Source organism: Gossypium hirsutum, chromosome A07 (assembly GCF_007990345.1).
Source record: "Gossypium hirsutum isolate 1008001.06 chromosome A07, Gossypium_hirsutum_v2.1, whole genome shotgun sequence".
In the NCBI taxonomy this organism is placed as follows: domain Eukaryota; kingdom Viridiplantae; phylum Streptophyta; class Magnoliopsida; order Malvales; family Malvaceae; genus Gossypium; species Gossypium hirsutum.
The window spans coordinates 36,440,328-36,462,583 of NC_053430.1; the positions used below are offsets into that span (position 1 = coordinate 36,440,328).

The 22,256-nt window shown below is 34.1% G+C and overlaps 1 protein-coding gene across 1 annotated transcript; it reads right to left on the bottom strand.

Moving 5' to 3' along the window:
• Positions 1-1,846: 1,846 nt before the first annotated feature.
• Positions 1,847-9,764, bottom strand: LOC107952764 (protein transport protein SEC16A homolog). Its single transcript, XM_016887930.2, has 14 exons — positions 9,594-9,764; positions 7,567-9,411; positions 7,131-7,448; positions 6,874-7,002; positions 6,637-6,759; positions 6,313-6,480; positions 6,065-6,187; positions 5,796-5,930; positions 5,371-5,498; positions 5,178-5,286; positions 4,748-5,107; positions 3,428-3,571; positions 3,032-3,324; positions 1,847-2,844 (listed from the first exon to the last, which is right to left on the bottom strand). The coding sequence occupies exons 2-14, from the start codon at positions 9,253-9,255 to the stop codon at positions 2,346-2,348; spliced, it is 4,218 nt and encodes a 1,405-aa protein (XP_016743419.1). The 5' UTR covers positions 9,256-9,411; positions 9,594-9,764; the 3' UTR covers positions 1,847-2,345.
• Between the last annotated feature and the right edge of the window lie 12,492 nt (positions 9,765-22,256).

Sequence of the window (22,256 nt, forward strand, 5' to 3'; positions counted from 1 at the left end):
AGGAGGTAAAAATGGTAAATGGTACCATGTTCATGACTAAAGAAGGAGTATACAACCATTGATTTTAATTTTATATGCTTTAGTTCCCTGACATATCTTTTGGTAGAATGTAGCCAAGATAGTTGATCCCCAAATGAGTCGCTCGACTTCTTTTAAATCGATTAGTTGTAGGAGCCACATTAAATGTACTAGATTTTGAGATTTATCTAGCATTAGAAGACCCCCTGACCAACCTCAGTATGTATGCTTGAACGAATTGTTCTCTTTCAACCACACTAGAAGTGTTGTCGAGATGTGAGAAATTATCTTCTAACCATTTCATATCTATTCGACTTCCACTAAACTTGTTTGGCACCTTGCCTAATAGTTGATGGCAAATTACACTCCAATCACCAACGCGCACTACCCCCATAACGAGTGACCCATCAATCGATAAATCGAGCTGTAATGTTATATCCTCGAGTGTAATCACACTTACCACTCAGAAGATGAAATGTGTGTGTCTTGAGTCTCCATCTTTCCAATAAAACATTGATAAGTGCGGGCTCCAATATAGTCTTGTCGAGCATATGAGACACGTGCAAGAGTCCTGGCTTTTCCAAGTATTATTCAATAACATACGGTGCTCTCACACTTAAATTGTGTATATATGTTTTGATAATCTGATCTTCATCTTGATTATATAAACATATAAAAATTTAAAAATAATATTAACAATTTAATAATTATATTAATTAAATAAAAATATAATAATATTTTCTTACCATTTGTAATTGGATGCCAAAAATGTATTTGTGATCCAAATGAATGAGAGGCATTGACATTTTTAAAATTATGAAAATCAAATAAAATCTAGAAAATTACAAAATAGAAAATTGAAAGAAGAAGAATTTGAGAGACTTTTGAGAGTTTAGAATAGAAAAAAAATAGATGATAATAATTGAGAGAGTTGAGAGAATAGATGAATAGAATTGAATGAAAAAGATTGAAAATAGACCGGATATATATAAGAAAAAAAATTGTTATTGTTGTCCAATTAGCCACTAGTCCCAATGGTTTATATAAACTTTTTTTCTAAAATTCTGGCTTCGGGGCGAAGTAGGGCCACATGGCAAAAACACTCATTATAGGACATATTTTCACCCTCTCTCCTCTATGTCACTTGAAAGTGCATCTTACACAGCACATTTTTACCTTTTTATCTCAAAAATCGACTTATTTTCCTAATTTACAAATAAAATAGCCGAAAAATCTAAAATTTTAAACCAACATATGTGCCTGATTTTCCCTTAACTTTTGTTCATTATGATTCCACTTCAATAATGATATTTTAATTTTGGAATATTTCCACTTATATCTATTTAAAATTTTCACAATTTTTTATACAATTAATATTTTAACAACTCAATTGTTAAATTTATTAATATGTTGGACTTAACATGCATGTAAAATTTTAAACCGATCTGATATTTTTTATCGTATCGATCTAAAATAATATATATCTTTATATATATATTTAACGATTAATTTTTTTTTACATAAAACGAATAATTAAAATTTTTTTAATTTATACCAAACTTGACATATATTATATATTGGTATGAAACACCAATTTACTTATTAATATATTAATAGTATAAAAAATAAGAGAAAAGTGCAAAATCATTTTAATTGTATTGTACATTATTTTCTAGATATAATTATAATGGAGTACATTTTAATATAAAATTATAAAATTTTTCTCAGACAACATAGATCTCCTCAAATCCAACTCCGAACTGACTCATTTCAAGATTAGACTCGCCCTGATCCAAACTTTTTGCATACGACGGGTTATGGCCGAAAATAAATAAATGCTATGAAGCCATTATTATTATTATTATTATTCAAATTAGATAGAAGGAAATTCTTTTTAAAAAACAATACTAGTACCAGTAGTTTAGACTTAAACCAAAATGAAAAAAAAACAAAAACAAAAGTGTAGTTCCAACATGAGTTGGCATGGTAAGTAATTAGCAACTAGTGCAAATTTATTCGAGGAAGAGCCACTTTGGTCCATCGCTTGGTGAATGATGAATGACCCATTACTTGTACAAGAAGTAACGCAGGCATCTGAATTCTCAAGTCATTTTGGGACAACATTAATGGGTTTCTCATATGAGGGGAATGGCCGCAACACCAAGTGCACTCAGACCAATTCTTGGCCTAAATTACACATCACATGATAAACAGGAAAATCAAGGGGTTTCACCAAAAACCCAACTCAGACCACTGCAATCCCCAATTCCCCCCACGGCAAAATGAGAGTGCTATGAGGGTATAATTACAACTTTCCTTCACACACCTCAAAGCTTGATTTCATGAAGGTCTTCCCTAGAATCAGGGTCAGTGTAAGGTATACTTAGGGTTCCTTCTAGAGGTTTTATTTCCTTCCTAGTAGTAGAAAGACTGGATGCATTACTCAGGCTTCCACTCCAAGATGCTATACGTCTAGAGTTTCCATCTGACGCTGCTACAGTGCTTTTGTGCACGATAGTATCCATGCTAGGAAACCGTTGCATACTCGATGATGATGATGGTGGTGGCGGTGGTGGTGGTGGTGCTAATGTTGATGTTGATGATAGTGGAGATAAAACTTGCTGATAAGATGTTGTGGGACTTTCATTGGTCATGACTGCTTCCTGGGTGCTTTCCCCAGTATTTTGAACTATCTCTTCGGCAGGGGTAACCGTAGAAGGGATGAAAAACTTGGGACTTGAACCAGCCACAGGTTTTGCAGATGGAACAGGAGACTGGAATAAACTTACAGGGCTGCCTCTGCCCTTGTTGAATGTATCAACATACCTGAAATCATTTCAAATTGGTTTGCCATTAGATAAGGGAGAAAAAGAATTTGGTTAAAACATTGACTAGCAACTAACAATAGAATTAGTAACAAGAAAACATGGTGGCAGCTACAAGCTAAGAAGAATAAGCATTTAACAATACTGAGAGCTTATAACAACCTAATAAGTTAATTAAATTCCAATACCTTGAGCGGACACCCATTCGAGCACGAGCAGAGTAGTGGTTCGAACTGGGTGGAATTGGAGGAATTCCTGAGCTCCTTTCAGAAGAGATGGAGCTTTTATTTTCACTAATTGTGTGAAAACCTTCAATTTTGGGTGTATCTTTTACACTGAGATCATTTACTCCATTCTGGAAAGCTGCATTAGTGGGTGGAGGTGGCAAGGCTGCTTCCTCAGCCGGAGGTTCAGCTCCTTCCTCAACCCATCTTTTGAGCTTTTCATCATAATAAAATTTGTTCTTCTCACCCAGTTTAGCCTGCAATGTTCAGATACGGAATGCAGTAGAAGCTCGATATTGAATTAACAAAAGATACCTGTATTAAGAATAATTTTCAGAAATTCAGTTAACTATAAATTACCTGGTGATGGGGTCGAGATCTTAGGACCAAACCAACAGTCTTTTGGAATAGCTGTAAACCAAAACGGCCAAATCGAGAAGACCCACTGGACACTGCTGCTTTTTCTTGTGTTCCAGATGAGTTAGCTTCATTGGATGAATTAACCTTATCAAAAAACAAAGAATCACACATAAGACCACAGCCATTTGTTGCACCCTTTGTCCAAACAAGATAATAAAAGCAGTGCGGAAATGGGGGAGAGACAAACTCGCCTTTACAGGGCACATTAAAGAAAATGATAACCCATCTTCTCGCTTTTTTATTTGATAACATATAAATTTAAGGGGGTAAAAAGAAAATGGCATTTTCTTTAAAGTGAAGGCGAGCACTTTAAAGAAAATGATAACTTATCTTCTCGCTTTTATATTTGATAACATATAAATTTGAAGGGGTAAAAGAAAATGGCATTTGCATTTGCCATGTTCATGATGCTTCTAGTAACTTCGTTACATTATATCACAGACGCTATTTCCATAATTGTCAGCTAAAACCATCATGACAGAGAAAAAGGGAATATATTGCCCTCAAATTTTGACTCTTGAGATCTATATTGCTTCTACTCTTTCATTTTTCTTAAAATATCCATGTCTAACACAAATCTACACATGAGCATAGGGGGTATGACCCACCAAATACATGGAAAAACTTTGAAAAACAAACATACCCATGTCTAACAGCTACACATATCCAACACTTACACCCAAGTTTGAGTAACATAAACTTGAGATGTATCCCACCAAAATTTTCAAAATTTGACTACCACAGCACACTGGTAAAATACAACAGACTTACATAATATAAACAGAGAAACCAACATCATTAAATTGAAATTCTTGCAACCAAATTCAAAGCCCAGCCGCCAAAAAGATATTTAGCTTCTCCTAATACCTTATCCCACAAAATCTTTCAAACACAACTATAGTAACAGTCAAACTACACTAATCTTATGTCATATGAGCAAAATGTAAAACCAACAAAACCATGATCAACTTCAAGAACATTAAAAGAAATTATTTGTCATAAAACTTATCCCAACAAATCTTTCAGAGCTAACTATTGCAACACTCCTAGAAATTTTCCTATGCTAAAGTTTTAGGGGCGTTTCCACTGCTGTGAATCGGTTCCCAAAAACCAGGCACACCACCATCTCTGTTCCAAGGATTCACATGGACTGAGGATAAATGGATCATGAGCAATTACATATAAAAACAGTTGCAAAAGGATTCCTCTGCATGTTTGGGTGTGTAAAGAATTTTTTTCTACAGCTATTGAAGCAGTTACCTTTCTGTCACTTTGACCAAAGACTGGCTCAGAGATGCTTCTACTAGGCATTGCTGATAGGTCAGTCTGACCAGTCCATTGACTAATGGATTCCATTGATGCAGAAGGCATCAGTGATGGCATGGCCATTGATTCCATTGATGGAGAAGATATTAGTGATTGCATGACCATTGTAGGTTGACTGTTGGATGTGTCTGAGCCATGCAGTTGATGAGCAAGTTCATTTTGATGAACACTGCTATGCAATGTTGAAGGAAGAGGTGGAGGTTGGCCTCCAACAACACGATGAGCAGTATCATCAAAGAATGTGAGCAATTTACCGACCAAATTAGTTGGAGCCAAATTTGTATAGTAACCACCCTGTCCATTAAATTCCCTTCTTAATTCTGTAAAGAAATAAACATTACAAGATCAAAGGACTAAGAGATACCTGCTGGTGGATTCTTAATCGTTCTTCAAGAGATGACACTAATTGTTTCCAAGTTTCCACTTCAGTTGTTCGACCAGTTCTCAAAGACTTCAAAATGGCTTGACAGTATCTAAACCGACATATCATGTAAAACCAAAAGAGACTCAACCTAATTTAGTTACGTCACCAAATAATATAAGCACCTCAGACTTACTTCAAAGAATCAGCCATTTTTCCAACTTCAGCCAGCATGTAAGCATAAATAAGCTTATATGGCTGAAAAGGTAGGAGGAGAAACTGAGAATTTCCAAGTGTCTTTGAGTACTCGAATAGTTCTGTCCTCTGCCCAGATATCAAAAAGGCTAGTTAAACAGTTCCACTGTGGAAGGTGGGGATAAAATGAAAGGTGAAACATTAGATGTGACACCGATAGTCGGTCAAAATCCAAATTAAGAACTACTCTACAAGAACCCAACAGAAGTGATCAAAGTACAAAACATTTTTGCATGTCAGGCAATATGAGAGTGGCTGACATGAAAAGGCTGTAAGTAAAAAGCATGCGCTGAAGTAAAGGTCTATGGATGCATCATTATTTAAATGGGTCTACCAATATCAAAAGAAAGATTAATGCTCGGATACCTGAATTGCCTCAGGGCTAACATATGTTCGTGGACAATTCCAATGATCAGCACCAATAAGACAAAGTCTAGCACCATCTGAATAAGGCTCAAAGTTGGCTTCAGCAACTAAATAGCATATGTGCGCAGCAGCAGCCTGTGAAATTGGTTTCGGATGCAAAGAGAAATCATTTGGTGCACACAGAGAAAGGAGCAAAAAGAAGAGCGGAAAAGAAGTGGGCAGAGATACGGGAGAGGTAGAATGACTTAAACCAGTAAGAACTGTATTACCTCACCCCTCTCCTTCCACAAGCAATCTCCAAGATGAATAATAACAAGCTCATCATCTTTTGTTCTGTTAGCTGTTAAGATGGCTAAGTTCTCTTCCCATCCATCCAACATACTAGCTGCAATCTGCAGCATACAATACATACTTGTACAAGCTTAAAAAAAATGGTTCAAAGACTCCAAGAAAGCTACAGACAAAAATAGAAAAAGGAGAATGCTATTTTCACAGCAAGCACTCAAATTATGTTCACCTGTCCAGGCTGGTGAGGAGTATTTACATAACCAGGGAGATTGCTACTGGGGGAAACTGTGGAAAACACATCTGCTGGTTGGCCAGCAACTACTAGGCATAATGCCCGCAATGGTGACCCAGCTTTTAATTGCTTGAGTGCCATTAGCTTCACAGTATCACCATAAAACTGGCATTAATAATTTCAATTATCAGCAAGCAGAACCTGAGTCTCAAATCCTTGCAGGTTTATTCAATGCCAATAAAAAATAGATCAACCATTGTAGATCCTGAACATATACATACAATAGAACAATAAATATAAGTAAAATGTGATCACAATAACCTGATCACCAAGCTGAGATGCAATAACAAGAGCTGGCCCCCACAATTGACCTTCCTGAGCAAATTCTAAAGCTTCCTTCTTTCTACCAGAGACAAGATGCCTCTGTACCACTAGAGCAGTAGCCTTAACCAATAGTAGAAGCCAAACACAGAAAATCTCAATTTCTTTATAGGAAATGTATGGAAAATAATATAAAATTTGAATTACAAGCAATCAGAAAGGGTAAGCTATCCATACCTGCATCTGTGCTTCCGATGGCAAGTTCTGCAAGCAGTGAACAACAGAACTATACAAGCCTGATTGCACTCCCTTCCCTTTCACAGACCCTAAAAGCTTAGCTATAGCTAACTCTGGGCAATCACTCTCCTGAAAGTTAAACAAAAAGGGATAGAAAGGAATAAATAAATAAAGATGGTCCAAGCTACTAGTGTCTCCATGAGACAGTTGCATGGTAACAAGAAAAAAAAAGAATTAAACATTTAGGAGTAATTCACCTTCGAAGTTTGGTCGGTGCCAAAAGGAGACCGAAGTTTTCCATAGTACTGACATGAAATTTTCAGTAAAGACAAGAGCAACCTCAAAACATCTCCTATATAGCCCAAGCTTGAAGATTCACAGTTTGCAATCCTTTCATCAATCCACTTATACAACTCTCTATTTCCAACATTCCCTCCAACTAAAGGACCAGGTAAAGGGTGTTGGCACAATGTCTGAAAGTAATCTTGGGCACCAAACCCAAAGCTAGAAGCATTACTGTTGTCCATGACAACTTCCACCAAATTGAGTACACTGATCACACCTCCTACAGAGCCCTTCACCCAATAAAATAAAAAAAGCAGTGATTTGATGGTCTACATTACCAGGCACAGAGTTGTAACAAAAAGGAAACTAAAACTAAATCAAATGAAGCAAGAAAAGAATTTGTCCTACCTGGTTCCCATACGGTGCAGTTGTGTGAGACAAACTGTTGTTTCTCATGACAACAAGTTTTCCACCAAATCCAAAAGTCACTAGAGCATGTGGAGGGCGCCCAGCAGAAGACCTTCCCTCATTGGGTGAAGAAGAAAATGGGGTGCCTATTTGAAGTGGCTGTTGAGGATGATCTCCTGATTTCTGAGCATCAATGAGAGCAGGTATGAACTGCATCTGTTGGTCTGGCTGAACAGTTGTCTGATTGCTAAACTGCGTATAACTTTGAGCAGGAATAAAGCTTTGAAACCTAGAAATCTCACTACCATATAGAAAAGTCTGACTTTGCTGTTTATAAGGAGCAACCAATCTAGAAGCGTCAAATTCAATTTTTTGCTCTGCATGATTATCTAAATGATCTGCAGGACTGTAAATGTTTCCTAATTGTTTGTTTTCAGAAGAGAAATCTCTTCCGCTCTTGGAAACAGAGTAATCTTGGAAACTATTAGAATTTTGCTGATGGTAGTTGCTTGCAGATACACACTGATTCATATAAAGGTCTTGACTACCTAAAGCTTGAAACTCATAGCTTTCAATATTTTTATTTTGATATTGCTGATCATTATCTATGGTTGCTGACTGATCTACAGCTGAAGTATAAGGCTCCAACATCTTCCATTCTAGGGCAATTGTATCATAGTACCAACCAGGGTACTGGGGATCAAATACCATGTGTGCAGGGTACTCTGCATTGCCTTGTGAAATCTGATTCCAGTTTGAGGTATTTGAATTCCCAGAGTCGTCTGCTAAAGTTCCCACAGAAGACTGAGTTGTTTTCTGCAAAGAAGGCACGTCCATCTTTCTATCAGAAAAATGATCGCCATTATCTGAATGTGTCATACCAAAGCTCTCCTGTGAATTCATAAATGTATTCACGTATCCCTCCACCTGATACCATTGCCCAGTGTTTGGATCATATTTCCATCCTGGATAAAGATTTTCCCAGTACTGATAATTGCTAAAATCCTGCCCATCTACATTTTGGTCTAATCCCATGCCATAGTATTGAACATCATTATTTTCTGGATGACTAGACCAAGCCAAATCAGAAAATGAATTCCCTGGTACACTAACTGTACTACCATTAAATTCCTTCAGCAGATCATCTTTATTCCCCACTTCAGCAAAAGGGTCCTCAGAATTATCCCCCAAATCATTAAATATTTCCGAAAATGTCCTAGATCCACCAGCATTGGTAACATTTGAATCAGAGTTAAGCGAGCTCCATTGAACCTCTTTCACACCAATACCTGAAGCTACATTACACTTACTGGTACCACCATCCAACACACCCTCCTCTCCTGTCTCCATCACACTGCACTCTTTCACATTACTAGGTAGCTGTGAACTGCTCTCCTTGGCAGCCACATTATCCACATTAGCAGCCAATAATTCCGAAATAGCAGCATCTTCTACACCCTTTTCAGCTTCGGTACCAATATCAACATCTTTTCCACCAGATTCAACCCCGGTAGGACTTGTTTCACTAATAGTCAAATTAGAAAAACCTTTTACTTCCTCAGAATCAGCAACTTCTACTACATGCTTACGGGTGGATCCAGTAAAATCAAAGTCATCGTCATCATTGACCAATTTGTCAAAGAAATCCTCATCCAACTGATCCTCCACTTCAAATTGAGGAGAAGCCATCTAGAATTAGGGAAAATAAAAACCCTAAGCTCTTCCTATCAGCACTCCACTTTAACAATTCCACTTCTCTCCTATAAACTAAAACACACTCTTTTCATCATATGAACACAAAGTACTGCTTACAGAAAACTAAAACAACCCAAATCCATTTATTCCCTGAAAAATAAAAAGAAAAGAAAAAGGACTAAAGATTTGATTCCGTTTTTAACTAAACCAAATAAAGATTTTTCATTTTTCAAATGTAAAAAAGTTGAATTGCGAGTTGAATGAAAGTCACTACACAAGATCAATGAGGGGATATAATAGAAGGGAAATGGAAAAGAGATGGAGAGAGTTACCTGGGAATATAGAATTGAGTGAAAGAAAGATTTGAGACAGAAAGATGAATTTGGCGCAGTAGCAGACAGATTTGCCGCAACCCGTAACAACTAAAAAGTAAAAAGAATTGCTTTCTGGATTTCTTCCCTTAGGTGATCTTTAATGCGACTTTTTGGCTGCACGTGTTCTGCATTGACCAAAAATTTTCTTTTGTAAACAAATATTAAACATATGGTCTATTGCTTCCGGTCCCTATAGTATTTGTATATTTAAAATTAACTTTTCTACTTTTATGCTAAGAATTAAACTCTTTACTTTTTTATTTAATAATTGAAATTCAATTAATAATCTCATCAAATGGATTCTGTTAAATTAGATTATGTTGCATTTTTCAAAAAAAAAATGATCACGTGACCAATATTATACACGTGAAAAGTTAAATAAGTAAATAAAAATATTGAATTTAGGACCGTAAAGCTTACAACTCTAAATTTAGGATCATAAGGTTCTTCGATGTTAATATTTAGTTTTAAAATGCCACATAATTTAATTTAATACAAGTCCTTTGAGGATCTTATCAATTGGAGTTCAATTTGCTAAATCAAAAGAGTACATTCTATTTTAGAAATAAAGGTATAGGAATTAAATTTTAAATGTTTAAAAAATATAAGGATTAAAAGTAAAATTACACCTACAAAAAATTGGGTTAGGTGAGAACACTGTTGTTAGTTCGATAGTTTAATTTGAAATTACCAATAGAGGGTGAACTGACCTCTTAAAAAAATTGTGGATGCTAAAAAAAAATAGAGACAACGAGTACTTCGATTTATAGTGGTCCAGCACCAATTGCGTACTCCACTACCTTAACTTTCCACAACTAAGGATTTTCCCAAATTCACTAATTTGATAACCTTTGAGGACAACGTTTAACCTTAAAAACTCTTTAAGGTTTTTATTCAAACCTTAAGACACAAACCCTCTCAAACAGTAAACACAAATATCATGTAACACCCCTTTACTCGTACCCGAGACCAGGATAGGGTTCGAGGCATTACTAGACTTAAATGTACATAATTTCATAAAATCAGGCCATAAAATTTCAACCAATTCAAAAACATTCAAACATATGCATATCATCCCTTATACAGGCCTACGAGGCCCAAAACATACATCGGGGTGGTTCGGGACTAAACTGAGAACTTACGAACTTTTTACAACACTTAAAAAATTTTCTAGTTTTGGGGAGTCACACGCTCGTGTGGGTAGGCCGTGTGGTCACACACGCCCATGTGGCTCGGACATGCTTGTGTTCTCAGCCCGTGTAACTCTCTGTTTATGATGTCAGCAATATTTTAATGTTACACGGTCAAGACAGACGCCCGTGTGTTAGGTCGTGTTTTCTACATGACTGAGACACATGGCTGTGTCTCTGTCCGTGTGGCCAACACTTAGGCTATTTTCCAAGCCTTGATCAACCTTAATCCATCACACACTTATACAACATCAAAGGCATAGAATGTGGTATCCAATTAAAGATTAAACATCCTCAATTAAGTTACAAACATAACATTTGCATGTCATCATACTTGTGTTTATCATACTCATTTTATAACAAGTCTAGACATACCAAACCATATTCATTTGGCATTGTCATCTTCATTAACATCATTAACTTACTCTAAATTTACACTTTTATACTAAGAATATGGTCACATCTATTGATCAAAGTTCATCCATCAAATATACATACCATATCATACATCCATCGATATCAAGCCATCACAACATGCACATCATCAAGACATGAGAAAAGTCAAGCAAAATCAATTAGGTTTACAACCCAATGATCAAATATAAGCCATATCTCATGGCTCTATACAAATGAATCATTATAAGCCAATTCAATTGGCCAAATCATGAAACACATATCATAAAGTACTAAGTCTCTATACACGCCTCTCTCTTGAAAACACTTAGATTTATTAATACCCCGGCTTGGTAATTTAATAGTTTGATGCTGCCTCCGACGATCTCCAACCTCGAGCTAACCTGACAACACTAAAAGAAATAGAAAGGAGATGGGTAAGCTTTATAGCTTAGTAAGCCCATATGAAAATAATAATAAGAAGTTTATTAACGTGATTTTTCCAAATTCTTACAACATGTTCTCATGGTAACACAATCAAAATTACAAATAATTCCACTATTTGCTCATATTCCAGTCAAGTTGTCTACTCGAGTCATAGTCACTAAATTATTTATAACTTGAGCTGTGAAACTCTAAATTAAGATTCGCTAATTTTCTCTGAAATTAGACTCACATATCTTCTTACCATAAAATTTTTAGAATTTTTGGTCTAGCCAATAAGTACAGTTTATTCTTCAAAATTACCCCTATTCTGCTGTTTGACAACTTCGACCTTTCTTTACTAAAATTTATTTATCTCTTAGTACGGGATCCGGATGATGTTCCCAATTTTTCTTGAAAATAGACTCATTAAGAATTTAGTCAAATCAGTTCTAACCCATAATTATTTTGTACAATTTTTAGTTATTTTCCAAAGTTAAGACAGGGGAGCCCGAACTAACCCTGTCTCACAAAAATTTAAATATCTCATAATTTACACCATTTCTTCTATGTGAAACTAGGCTCAATAAGCTTTAATCTCATATCTTATTCAGTTTCTAATTCAATTTCCACAATTTTTGGTGGATTTTCAAAGTCATGTTGGAATATTTTCAAATATTTATAGTATCCCAATAACTATAAATGAATGGGTGTAATTAATCAAAAGATAAAACTTTTGGTCATTGGTCAAAAGTTATATCATTTTTTTAAAAAAAGAATTATAACTATTCAAAAAATATTATTTGAATAGTTACAAAATTAAATGAATAATTATTATTATTTATTTATTCATAAAGACACCTATTGAAAGATGTCTCTATGAAGAGACATGAAAATTCCTATAAATAGGAATGGGATTTCATTTGGAAATGATATCAACAAATTCTAATATTATTTCTTCTCTTCCTTCATTTTCTAATATTATTAGATTATTCTATAAAGTATTGCTGTAGAAATCCTTTGTAGAAATTGAGTTTTTGTTATACATTACTCAGTGCATAGTGGACTATTCTCGTCAGTGCAAAACGCAAATAGTCATTGGCTTCATTGTATCCTCGAGGTTAATTTGCTTGGAACTCGTTTGCACACTGAAGATAAGTGGGGGCGAATATAACCTTAAAGATAGTGGCTTGATACACGCCTTGGAGCCTGTCCTATTTCTTCTTTTTCTTTTCGAGTTCCGATCGTGTGTTCGAGATTTTTCCTTACCGGAGTTTTGTACTAACAAGTCACACAACTGCTGCTGTCCAAAACTGTTTTAGTGCAATATCATGATAACTATCATATGATGACATAATAAACATAATCATAAACATAAACATAAGTTTATTCATCATTGAAAACCTTTGACTTACTTATCACCCATATACCTCTTTATCATGAAACATCATATATCAAGGTATTACTCGTGAGTTTAGTGTACATACCTGTACCAACTCGTAATACAACATATAATCATAACTTCCTTAACATGTTCTCCTTAGGACTTTCGACATATCATCCATTACATTGCCCATTGAACACTCGGAATACTATTGGATATGCGAAAAACTTGTACATAAGTGCCACATATACATACGTAGCCAAAGCTACCTCATAACATGTAACGCTCCTGATGGAGCTACTCACGGGCTTGCTCATGTAAGCTATCGGTCAAGGTGTAACTACACGGGTTGCTCACACAAGCTGTCAGGTATTCGACCCACTCAAGGATTACCTAGCCACCAGTAGGACACACAAGACCCTTGCCCAGAACCCAATTACATGTATCGCATCCATAATGAACCCAGACCAACTCAATGGGTTCGGATGCCACATATATATCACGAACCCAGACCAACTCAATGAGTTCAGATTTCTTAATTCTTAGTGACATTTCACTTGTATCCTAAATTATTCCTAAGGTTCAAACGGGATTCTTTCTCACATGTACATAACATTTCCATCGTTTTTGCTCATAACTTCGTGGATAACGACCACAATATCATTCATACTTACAAGTTACCATTAGGCATAGCATTCATAATTATGATGAAACATTTATCACATAATGTCAACCCATCAAAATTTATTACGTTGTCAAATTATTTACATATGTACTTACAATTCATGTAATATCAAGCATTAACATTCAAGTTTAACATTGCATTATTATTGACGTACGGACTTACCTCGAATCAAAGCACAGCTAATTATTTTATTTTAGTCCAAAATCTAGTACTTTCCCAATTTAAGCTCGAATCTCGGTTTTCTTGATCTAATATTTCAAATATAGCTTATTTATTACTCAAATTATTCAAATTGACCCAAAAATCATACTTTTAAAAAATTTCATTTTTACCCCTAAGCTTTCACATATTTACAATTTAGCCCTTAGGCTCGTAAAATGAAATATGTTAGTTTTTCTTGTACTTTAAGCCTAGAAAAACCTTTATTACTCTTGTAGCAGCCGAAATTTATCTTTCATTTCACACATTTACTACCCATTTTACAACTTTTACATTTTAGTCCTTTTAAGGTGTTTTCATGAAAAATCACCTAGTAAAAGTTGTTAAACATACTTCAATATTTCATATTCGTCCATTAATCTTCAAAATACTAATATGTCATGCATGGTAAATTTTTAAAGATGAACCCTAGCTAAAAATATGGGTAGAAATGAGTAGATCATGTTACAAAGACTTCAAAAATGGGTAGAATATTAAAAACGAGGCTCAGGATCACTTACAAATGAGCTTGGAAGCTTGTACACAAACCTTAGCCATGGTTCCTTCTAATTTTCGGCTGAATGGGGAAGAAGATGAGAAATTTTGGCTTATTTTCCCTTTTTAATTCATTTATTTGCCAAATGACCAAATTGCCCTTTTAACCATTCTTTGAAATTTTTACCAAACAAGCCCATTTTTGTCCAAATTTTTAGAACTTGGTCAAATTACTCTTTAAGGACATTTATTTAATAATTCAATTCAATTTCATGCTTAAATCTTCTAGAACTCAAGTTTTACAATTTATTCAATTTAGTCCTTAAAGTCAAATTAAGCACTTTCTACATAGAATTTCTTCATGAAATTTTTACACAAGCATATAAACATATAGCAAACCATAATATAATCATAAAATAATTATTTCTAATTCGGACTTGTGGTCTCAAACCCACTGTTCCGAAGAAGCCCTAATTCGGGATGTTACATAGCAAACTAAGAAAAATCCTTACAAGATTGAATTGTTTGCCAATTAAATACTAATAAACAAGAATTCACTTGAGTTGAAAGAATATCAATAAAAGCTCACAAGTGTTTACAAGAAAAGTATGAAGATTGAGTACAAAGGTTGATTGATTGATCTTTTTGGCTTGAATTATCTCTCTTATTGTTGTAGGATTTTTGAAAGCTAATATTTATACCCTTAATTGATTTTCAACCGTTGTGGTTGTTGAATATATTAATAGAGCGGTTAGGGATGTGAAAACCAGTGCATATAATTCACTTGCAACAATGAATATCGATACCGACTAAATAGGTATCGATAATTTTTACATTAAATACAGAATTCAGTGACTGTTGGAGCTGAAGATATCAATACCAGAGAAGTTTTATCGATACCATATGAAAAGTATCAATATTGGATCGATACTTAGTTGAATTTGTGAAAAACAAAATGTCAATTTGGTAATGTTTTTAAAATAGGCATCGATATTTTGAAAACTATCAATTCTTGACCAAAAAGTATTGATATTTTTTGGCTTGGAGCTATATTGACTTGTTTTTAAAAATAGTTTGACTAGTTAAAAAAATTATTATTTGATTCAAAAATTTTTCTAAGAGTTCAAAGTAAAGATTTAAAATTTTATCTCTTAGACTTCATTTGAGAAATTATTTTGTCAATTTTGTTCAACTTTAACTTTTATTCAAAAACATTTTAATTTGTTATATCAAAATATATCATCAAATAAAGCTTAATTTAACAATTGTTAATGGTTATATTCTTATTCTTTTATTTCTAAATTTTAATATAGTGGTGAATAATTCTTTAATATATATTTTAAAACTTTTTTATATATTTCTATTAAGTTATTTAAGTGTATTAGTTTCTTATGTCTTTAATTATTTTTATTTACTGATCAACGTGATAATTATTTAAAGATATATTATTAATTATTATTAATTATTTACCAATATATTTTTATTTACTAATGCAAATGGACAACATAATAACGGATTACAGCAAAGGCCAAGAGTAATGTATCCTATATTTAGCAGCTGTTGTTGACGCCAACTGATTAACTTGTCTTTGCCACAGGTCATATGCCAGTTTGGTGTTGAACGTTCATGTTCTGCAGTAGATGTTGAAGGTCTTGGGCTATAGGCTTGAGCTTCCAGTTTATAGGCATCTTCTGCAGAAGGATGTTACTCCATTTGCGAGATTTATCTCTCAATTCTCAGGATGTCACATTGTGATCTCGTATCCTTAAGAGTAGCAGCCGGAGGAACAATAGTCTACTGTGGAGTATGGAACTGCATTCCAAAGTATGCCATAGTAAAATTTGATTCCCAATTGCATCATTACCCACTGCAGCTACACCATAGAACCCAGTTGAGCATGCCGATGAAGAATTTCTGTCTGTTATATGAATTTCCAGGAAGGGGAAAAGCAACACTTCTCAGCTGTGGATCGTGAGTAGGATGAGGAAGTTGAAATTTGTGTTGGTTAAAAGCATCCAGAATGGTTGCTGAAAGCTTATTGATGCGGATGACTGTTCTGCAAGGATCTGGATCCGCATTGTTGAAGACCTTTTCATTTCGGACTTCCCATATAGTCCAAAAGCCAACAAGAATGTATGTGAAGAATGCTTGTCCTTGGTCACTTGTAGGGTCAATTGTATCAAGCCAGAATTGAACTTTTTGATGGAGCGTTGTGTGCTGGAAATCAACCATCCGGAGAGACAATCGGCATCCAAACAAAACTGCTCTGGCGAAATTGCATTCCACAATTTCATTATGCTGCTAACAAACTGGACATGCAGGAGATGCAGTTATTCATCTTTTCTGAAGTTCCACAACTGTGGGCAAATAATTATGGCAAAGTTTCCAGAAGCAGACCAATATCTTAAGAGGTCTTCTGGGAGAGTTAGGACCATAATAGATTATATATACCATGCGTGGTGAAATCTCCATTAAAAGTTAATTTCCAGACGAACCTGTCAGGCTTGTCGAATAAAGAAAAACTCTTTTCTTGCAGCTCTTGGTACCACCATTCACCGAGCTGTGTCCTGATTAGATGAATATCCCAATATTTGGAAAAGGGGTTTATGAATCTATTAAGGGGCATTCGTCTACCTAAGAGTGAAGCGCTTTAGGTGGTTGTACGACACAGGTGTGGAAAGGAAATCGACTATCCTAAAATAAAAAATAAAAAAAGGTTTTTCGGTGCCAAAATATTAATTAATAAAATATTTAAATCATTATTAAAGTAATTGTATAATATTATCATTTTGTATATATTGTTGTTATTATTACTTTGTTAGAGTGGGCTTCGCTACCATCACCTCGTCGACTACAACTTTATCTGTGGTCAACACTTCACTAGCTATGAACCTTCTAGACATATGCATACATGACAAGTGGAGCATGTAACACCCTACATCAGTCATAGTTGGTGGATATAGATACAGGATGCCACATTCGTTGCCTAACCAACTCAGACAATAATTAAGCATAACATCAATGGGGCCCACATACAAAAGCTTGGAGTCAAGATTGGTCAAAAACATTATGATTCCTGGGTCAAAATGCATGGCAATGTCTCAAGACAGTGAAGTCATGTCTTGAGATATGCCTCCCCTATATCCAAATTTTTACTTTGAAGTTGGATGTCTTAAGACATAAGGACCATGTCTCAAGACTTGAACTTGAATTTTCATTATTTTTGTTTTGATTTTTTTTATCTCGAGACCTAACCAGTTATGTCTCGAGACTTGCATGGTTTCTGCCCAAAAATGTATGAATTTGCTTATATGGTCTCGAGATATGCTCACATGGAACAAACAATTTGCACGCTGAGTAATGAAACTCAATGGTGCTAGTATAACCAAGTTGTAATATAAAAACATTAAGCAATCAATCATGCCAAAATGTAACATAACCATATAAAGCATTCCATGATTTCAACTGTATAACATATGCAACATCATATGAACAAGATTCACCTTAATAGATCAAAGGATCATTTTCACTAGTATTCATTAGTTTCAATCATCATGCTTACCTTATATGTTATCATGATTCACAATTTATCACATATTTCAATTATTTAAAGCAATAAGAGATTATTATTAGATAGAATCACAACCTCTATTTACCAAATATGGATTCAAGATCAGATATAATGGCGACTCCCCTAACACTCTACAATGATGCGTACAAGCATCAAATAGGCATAAATGCTCTGAAACATGTTAGCACATTTCCCCTAACACTCCATAAAGGTGCATATAAGTGCCAATATGTATATATGCATACAAGCAACCAATAAAATGCACACAAGTGCCAAATGATCTTATTAACACAAAAAACATTCTATAGCTTGCCAACTATATTAACACATGTTAAGAGACATATTTCATTATCATTAATCAAACACTAAACATCATTCAACAATCCTATTTAAAGTATCAATCCTAATCAACCTACCTTATGCATCCAAATATCATCTCACCATACACCCACCAAACATGAAAGTTATAACACCCCTTATCCGGTTCGGTTGCCGGCCTCAAGTAATAGAATGCTACAAACAAATACTGAACATTTATATACAATTCATAGTTCAAAGTCTCAATTCAATAATAAGTAATCACATATGATCAAGTATAATATGCAATACAACCAAATTCAGGTTTAAACCGAATTTACGAAAGCTTTAAATTAACCCGACATAAATTAGGGATAAATTTGAAACAATTACAAAAATATGAGAAAATTTTGTAAATGAGGGTCACACGGTTGCGTGCCTAACTGTGTGAAAGGTTGAAGCCGTGTGAGGATGAGACACGCAACCGTGTGGGCAGAACGTGCAACAAACTAAAGTCGTATAGAGCTAGAGTCACACGGCCGTGCGAATAAACCATGTAACTCACTAAGGCTGTGTGGGTCAAAAGTGTAATTATTCAAAAATTTTGTCATATGATCGTGTTGCCGGGCCGCGTAATAGGCTGTGGTCGTATGCAACCATACAGGCACAAATTCAATGGGTCACACAGGTGTGTACCAGCCTGTGTAACAACCTGATGCCATGTCTTAAAACCATGTGTGGCACCAAAAGTGACCTATAAGTCCCAAAACTCATCTAAACCAAGTTCCATACGCAAGCAAGTTTTAGAGCATAACAAAACCTACTTATAACCTGCATATGACTCATTAATATATAAACCAAAATACCACATTCAAACCATTCCAATATGCCTCAAATGACACCCCAACACAACCAACATGGAATTCAACATTTAACCATTTATAACACCTTATAATGATTCAATATCAACTATACAAACATATACTAAACCTTACCAAATTTCTTCAAAATTAACATATGCATACCATTCATTTTACCAAGCCTATTTCAAGACATATTACCTAATCACCATATAAGCAATTAAGTATACATACCTAAACAATTCAACAAGATCATCAACTACAAAGATCATTACCAACACTTATATATACACATATACACATAACATTCAAAATGCCAATTTCATCCAAAGCATAACATATATAAACATATAACCCCCTAGGTACATGCCATTAACAACTAGAAACATCACCAACACTTTGAGTCCGGGATTGTCATTGGATGCTGATGTTGACGGTCAAATCAAAACGAACCTAACTTGCGCACGAAAAACAAAACCATATGCTAAGTATAACTCAGTGGTATTTCTATAATCTTAAAGTAAATTATATTATAAATCATAATAGAACATAGATTAAGTTGATAAGATGCATATGCCAATTAATAATAAGCAATATTATCTACTACTTGTTCAAACACAATTCAATACATGATAATTTTATCTCATAAATGTTACTTTAACAATTTATATCATATTTCTCGTTTAAATTTCGAACTTTCCATTTCAATCAACATAGTAAATTTTCATACTGAATCTCTTCACGATTTCATTCGTTTCATTTCCATATTTTAATTCCCTATTAACTTGACTTGGACTCGGACGGATACATGGATCCAACCATTACACCAATTTGACATCTAGTGTAATAGCCTGTTTTTCAGTGGTGTCAGAAATAGTGGTTTTGGGACCACCAAATCCAACGATTAAGTTCATAAATATTATTATTTAATGTTTATGAGTCAAATCTGATTATAGAAAGGTTTTTGATTTGATAATTTAATGTTATTTAAGCAATTAATTAAGTTCAAGTGGTAAGACCCAAAGGTCAAGTGGTTTTAGAAAATGAGGTATCGGGATCTCGTTTCTATAAACTGAGCCGTAAATATTTTTATAAATATTTATGGAATTTCATTAACGTGGTATTAAAGTTTTATTGAAAAATTTTAACTTTTCGATAGTTAATTAAGTAAAAAGAACTAAATCGTAAAAGTTGATAAAGTTAATTACTATTAGTTTAAAGATGTTAATTGATTAAATAATTATAATTGGATGGTCTTATTGAGTAAATTATCCATCCTAAAGTTAGTGGGACGGTTGGATGCTTTAATTTATTTTAATTAATAAAACATAAAATAAAATAAAAGGTTAATATAATAATGAAAACATAATAAAAATAAAACATAAGTGAATATTCTTCATTTTTCTTCTATTTAGGAACCGAATACCATGGAGTTAAGGATGAATCTATCGACCATGGTGATTTTCTCTTGCATGGTAAGTGATTCTTACCCTATTTTTAATAATTTTAATGTTTTTGAGATCATTACAATTAGGTTCAGCTAGACTATACCTTCGATTTTAAAACTATTAAAGACTTTGAATGTTTCTATTGATGAATCTAGTGATTTTTAATCTAGTGATTTTTTTATGTTAAATAATGAATTTGAAATATTATTTGTTATTTAAAAGTATTTTGTCAAGTGATTTTTGATAAATTTGTCGATTAGGGATTAAATTTCTAAAATAATAAAAGTACAAGGATTTGATGTGAAATTGTTGTAAAATTAGGCTGAAAGGGAGGCTATGAATATTTGAAAAGTGTAAAATTTGAATAAAAATGGTTAATTTGCATATTTTAGGCTTAGGGAATTTTATGGGTAATTTTGTAAAAGTGTCAAAAATGACTAAATTGCATAAAATTTATTGTTTTACTATCTAAATTAATAGATTGATTAAAATTATTAATTTAGATCAAGATTGAGTGGAAAGTCGAGGAGAATGAAAAATTACCAAAATGCCCCTGAACTTTGTCATTTTTGCAATTTAGGCAGGTAAGTTCGTAACTTGGTTACTACAATTAATTACTATTTCAATAAGTTATTATCTATTTGTGTATATATGTGAATCAAATTTTTCAGCTTGAATGAAACGAATAAAACCAGGGTTGAAAGACATTATGGCAACATAACATAAAAATGTACAAGACCATGGTTGGACCATGGCAATGTTAACGTAAGACCATAGCGAGGCTACGATAGTTTTTTTAGATGTAAGACCATGGTTGGATCATGGCAGTGTATATATATGTGTGTGTGTGTGTAAGACCATAACTGGGCTATGGCATTCTAATGATAAGACCATAACCGGGTTATGGCACTATGAGCATAAGACCATGGCAAGGCCGTAGCAGTGCACATGATATGAAACGTGTACCAGGGTTTCAATCGTCTTTAAAATGTTCATCGAATATGAAAAGGGATGGTTTCGACCATTGATTAAAGAAAATGGATGGTTTCGACAATCGTTTAGCACACTTGTGTGAGCTCTGGTAAGGGTTTTGATTGACTTCACTACGACAAATAGGAAAGGTATGATGTACCAATTATCAAAGTATGAATATTCATGATTATGAAAGGTATGATTTAAGTGATGTTATGTTTATGTACCATATCCTACCATGTGATGATATTGCTAAGTTATGTGTTTAATCACTAGCTTGTGACTATGGTAAATGTTATGTTTATGTCTTTTGTGTTATGAAAATGAAATGGTATGTGTTCAATATGAACCTAGACATGTGTGTATGAAACTTATTGAAGTGGTGATACATGGAAAAAATGATATGTTATGAAGGATGATAAACCCAATTGGATCATGTTCTAGTATAATGGTTATCTATGTTAAGTTCACATGAATTATATTCAATTATGCTAACACGTGTTGTTGTTGGTGCTTTGGTTATCTATGTTAAGTTCACATGAATTATATTCAATTATGCTAACATGTGTTGTTGTTGGTGCTTAGGCTTGTGCCAAGTTTAGGATTGAATTATATCATGTTTAATCTTAATGAAACACATTGAAATGGTAAGTGCTCAATTGGTAATGTGCTTATGTCCATGAAAAGATGAAGTACATCAAAGTA

What these genes read in the sequence shown, in the direction of transcription:
- LOC107952764 (XM_016887930.2), bottom strand. Translation starts at nt 9,255, where the DNA reads ATGGCTTCTCCTCAATTTGAAGTGGAGGATCAGTTGGATGAGGATTTC. An exon ending in CTGCACCGTATGGGAACCAG is followed by an intron (nt 7,449 to 7,566) that starts GTAGGACAAATT and finishes TATTGGGTGAAG; the next exon opens with GGCTCTGTAGGAGGTGTGAT. An exon ending in CATCTCAGCTTGGTGATCAG is followed by an intron (nt 6,481 to 6,636) that starts GTTATTGTGATC and finishes TATTAATGCCAG; the next exon opens with TTTTATGGTGATACTGTGAA.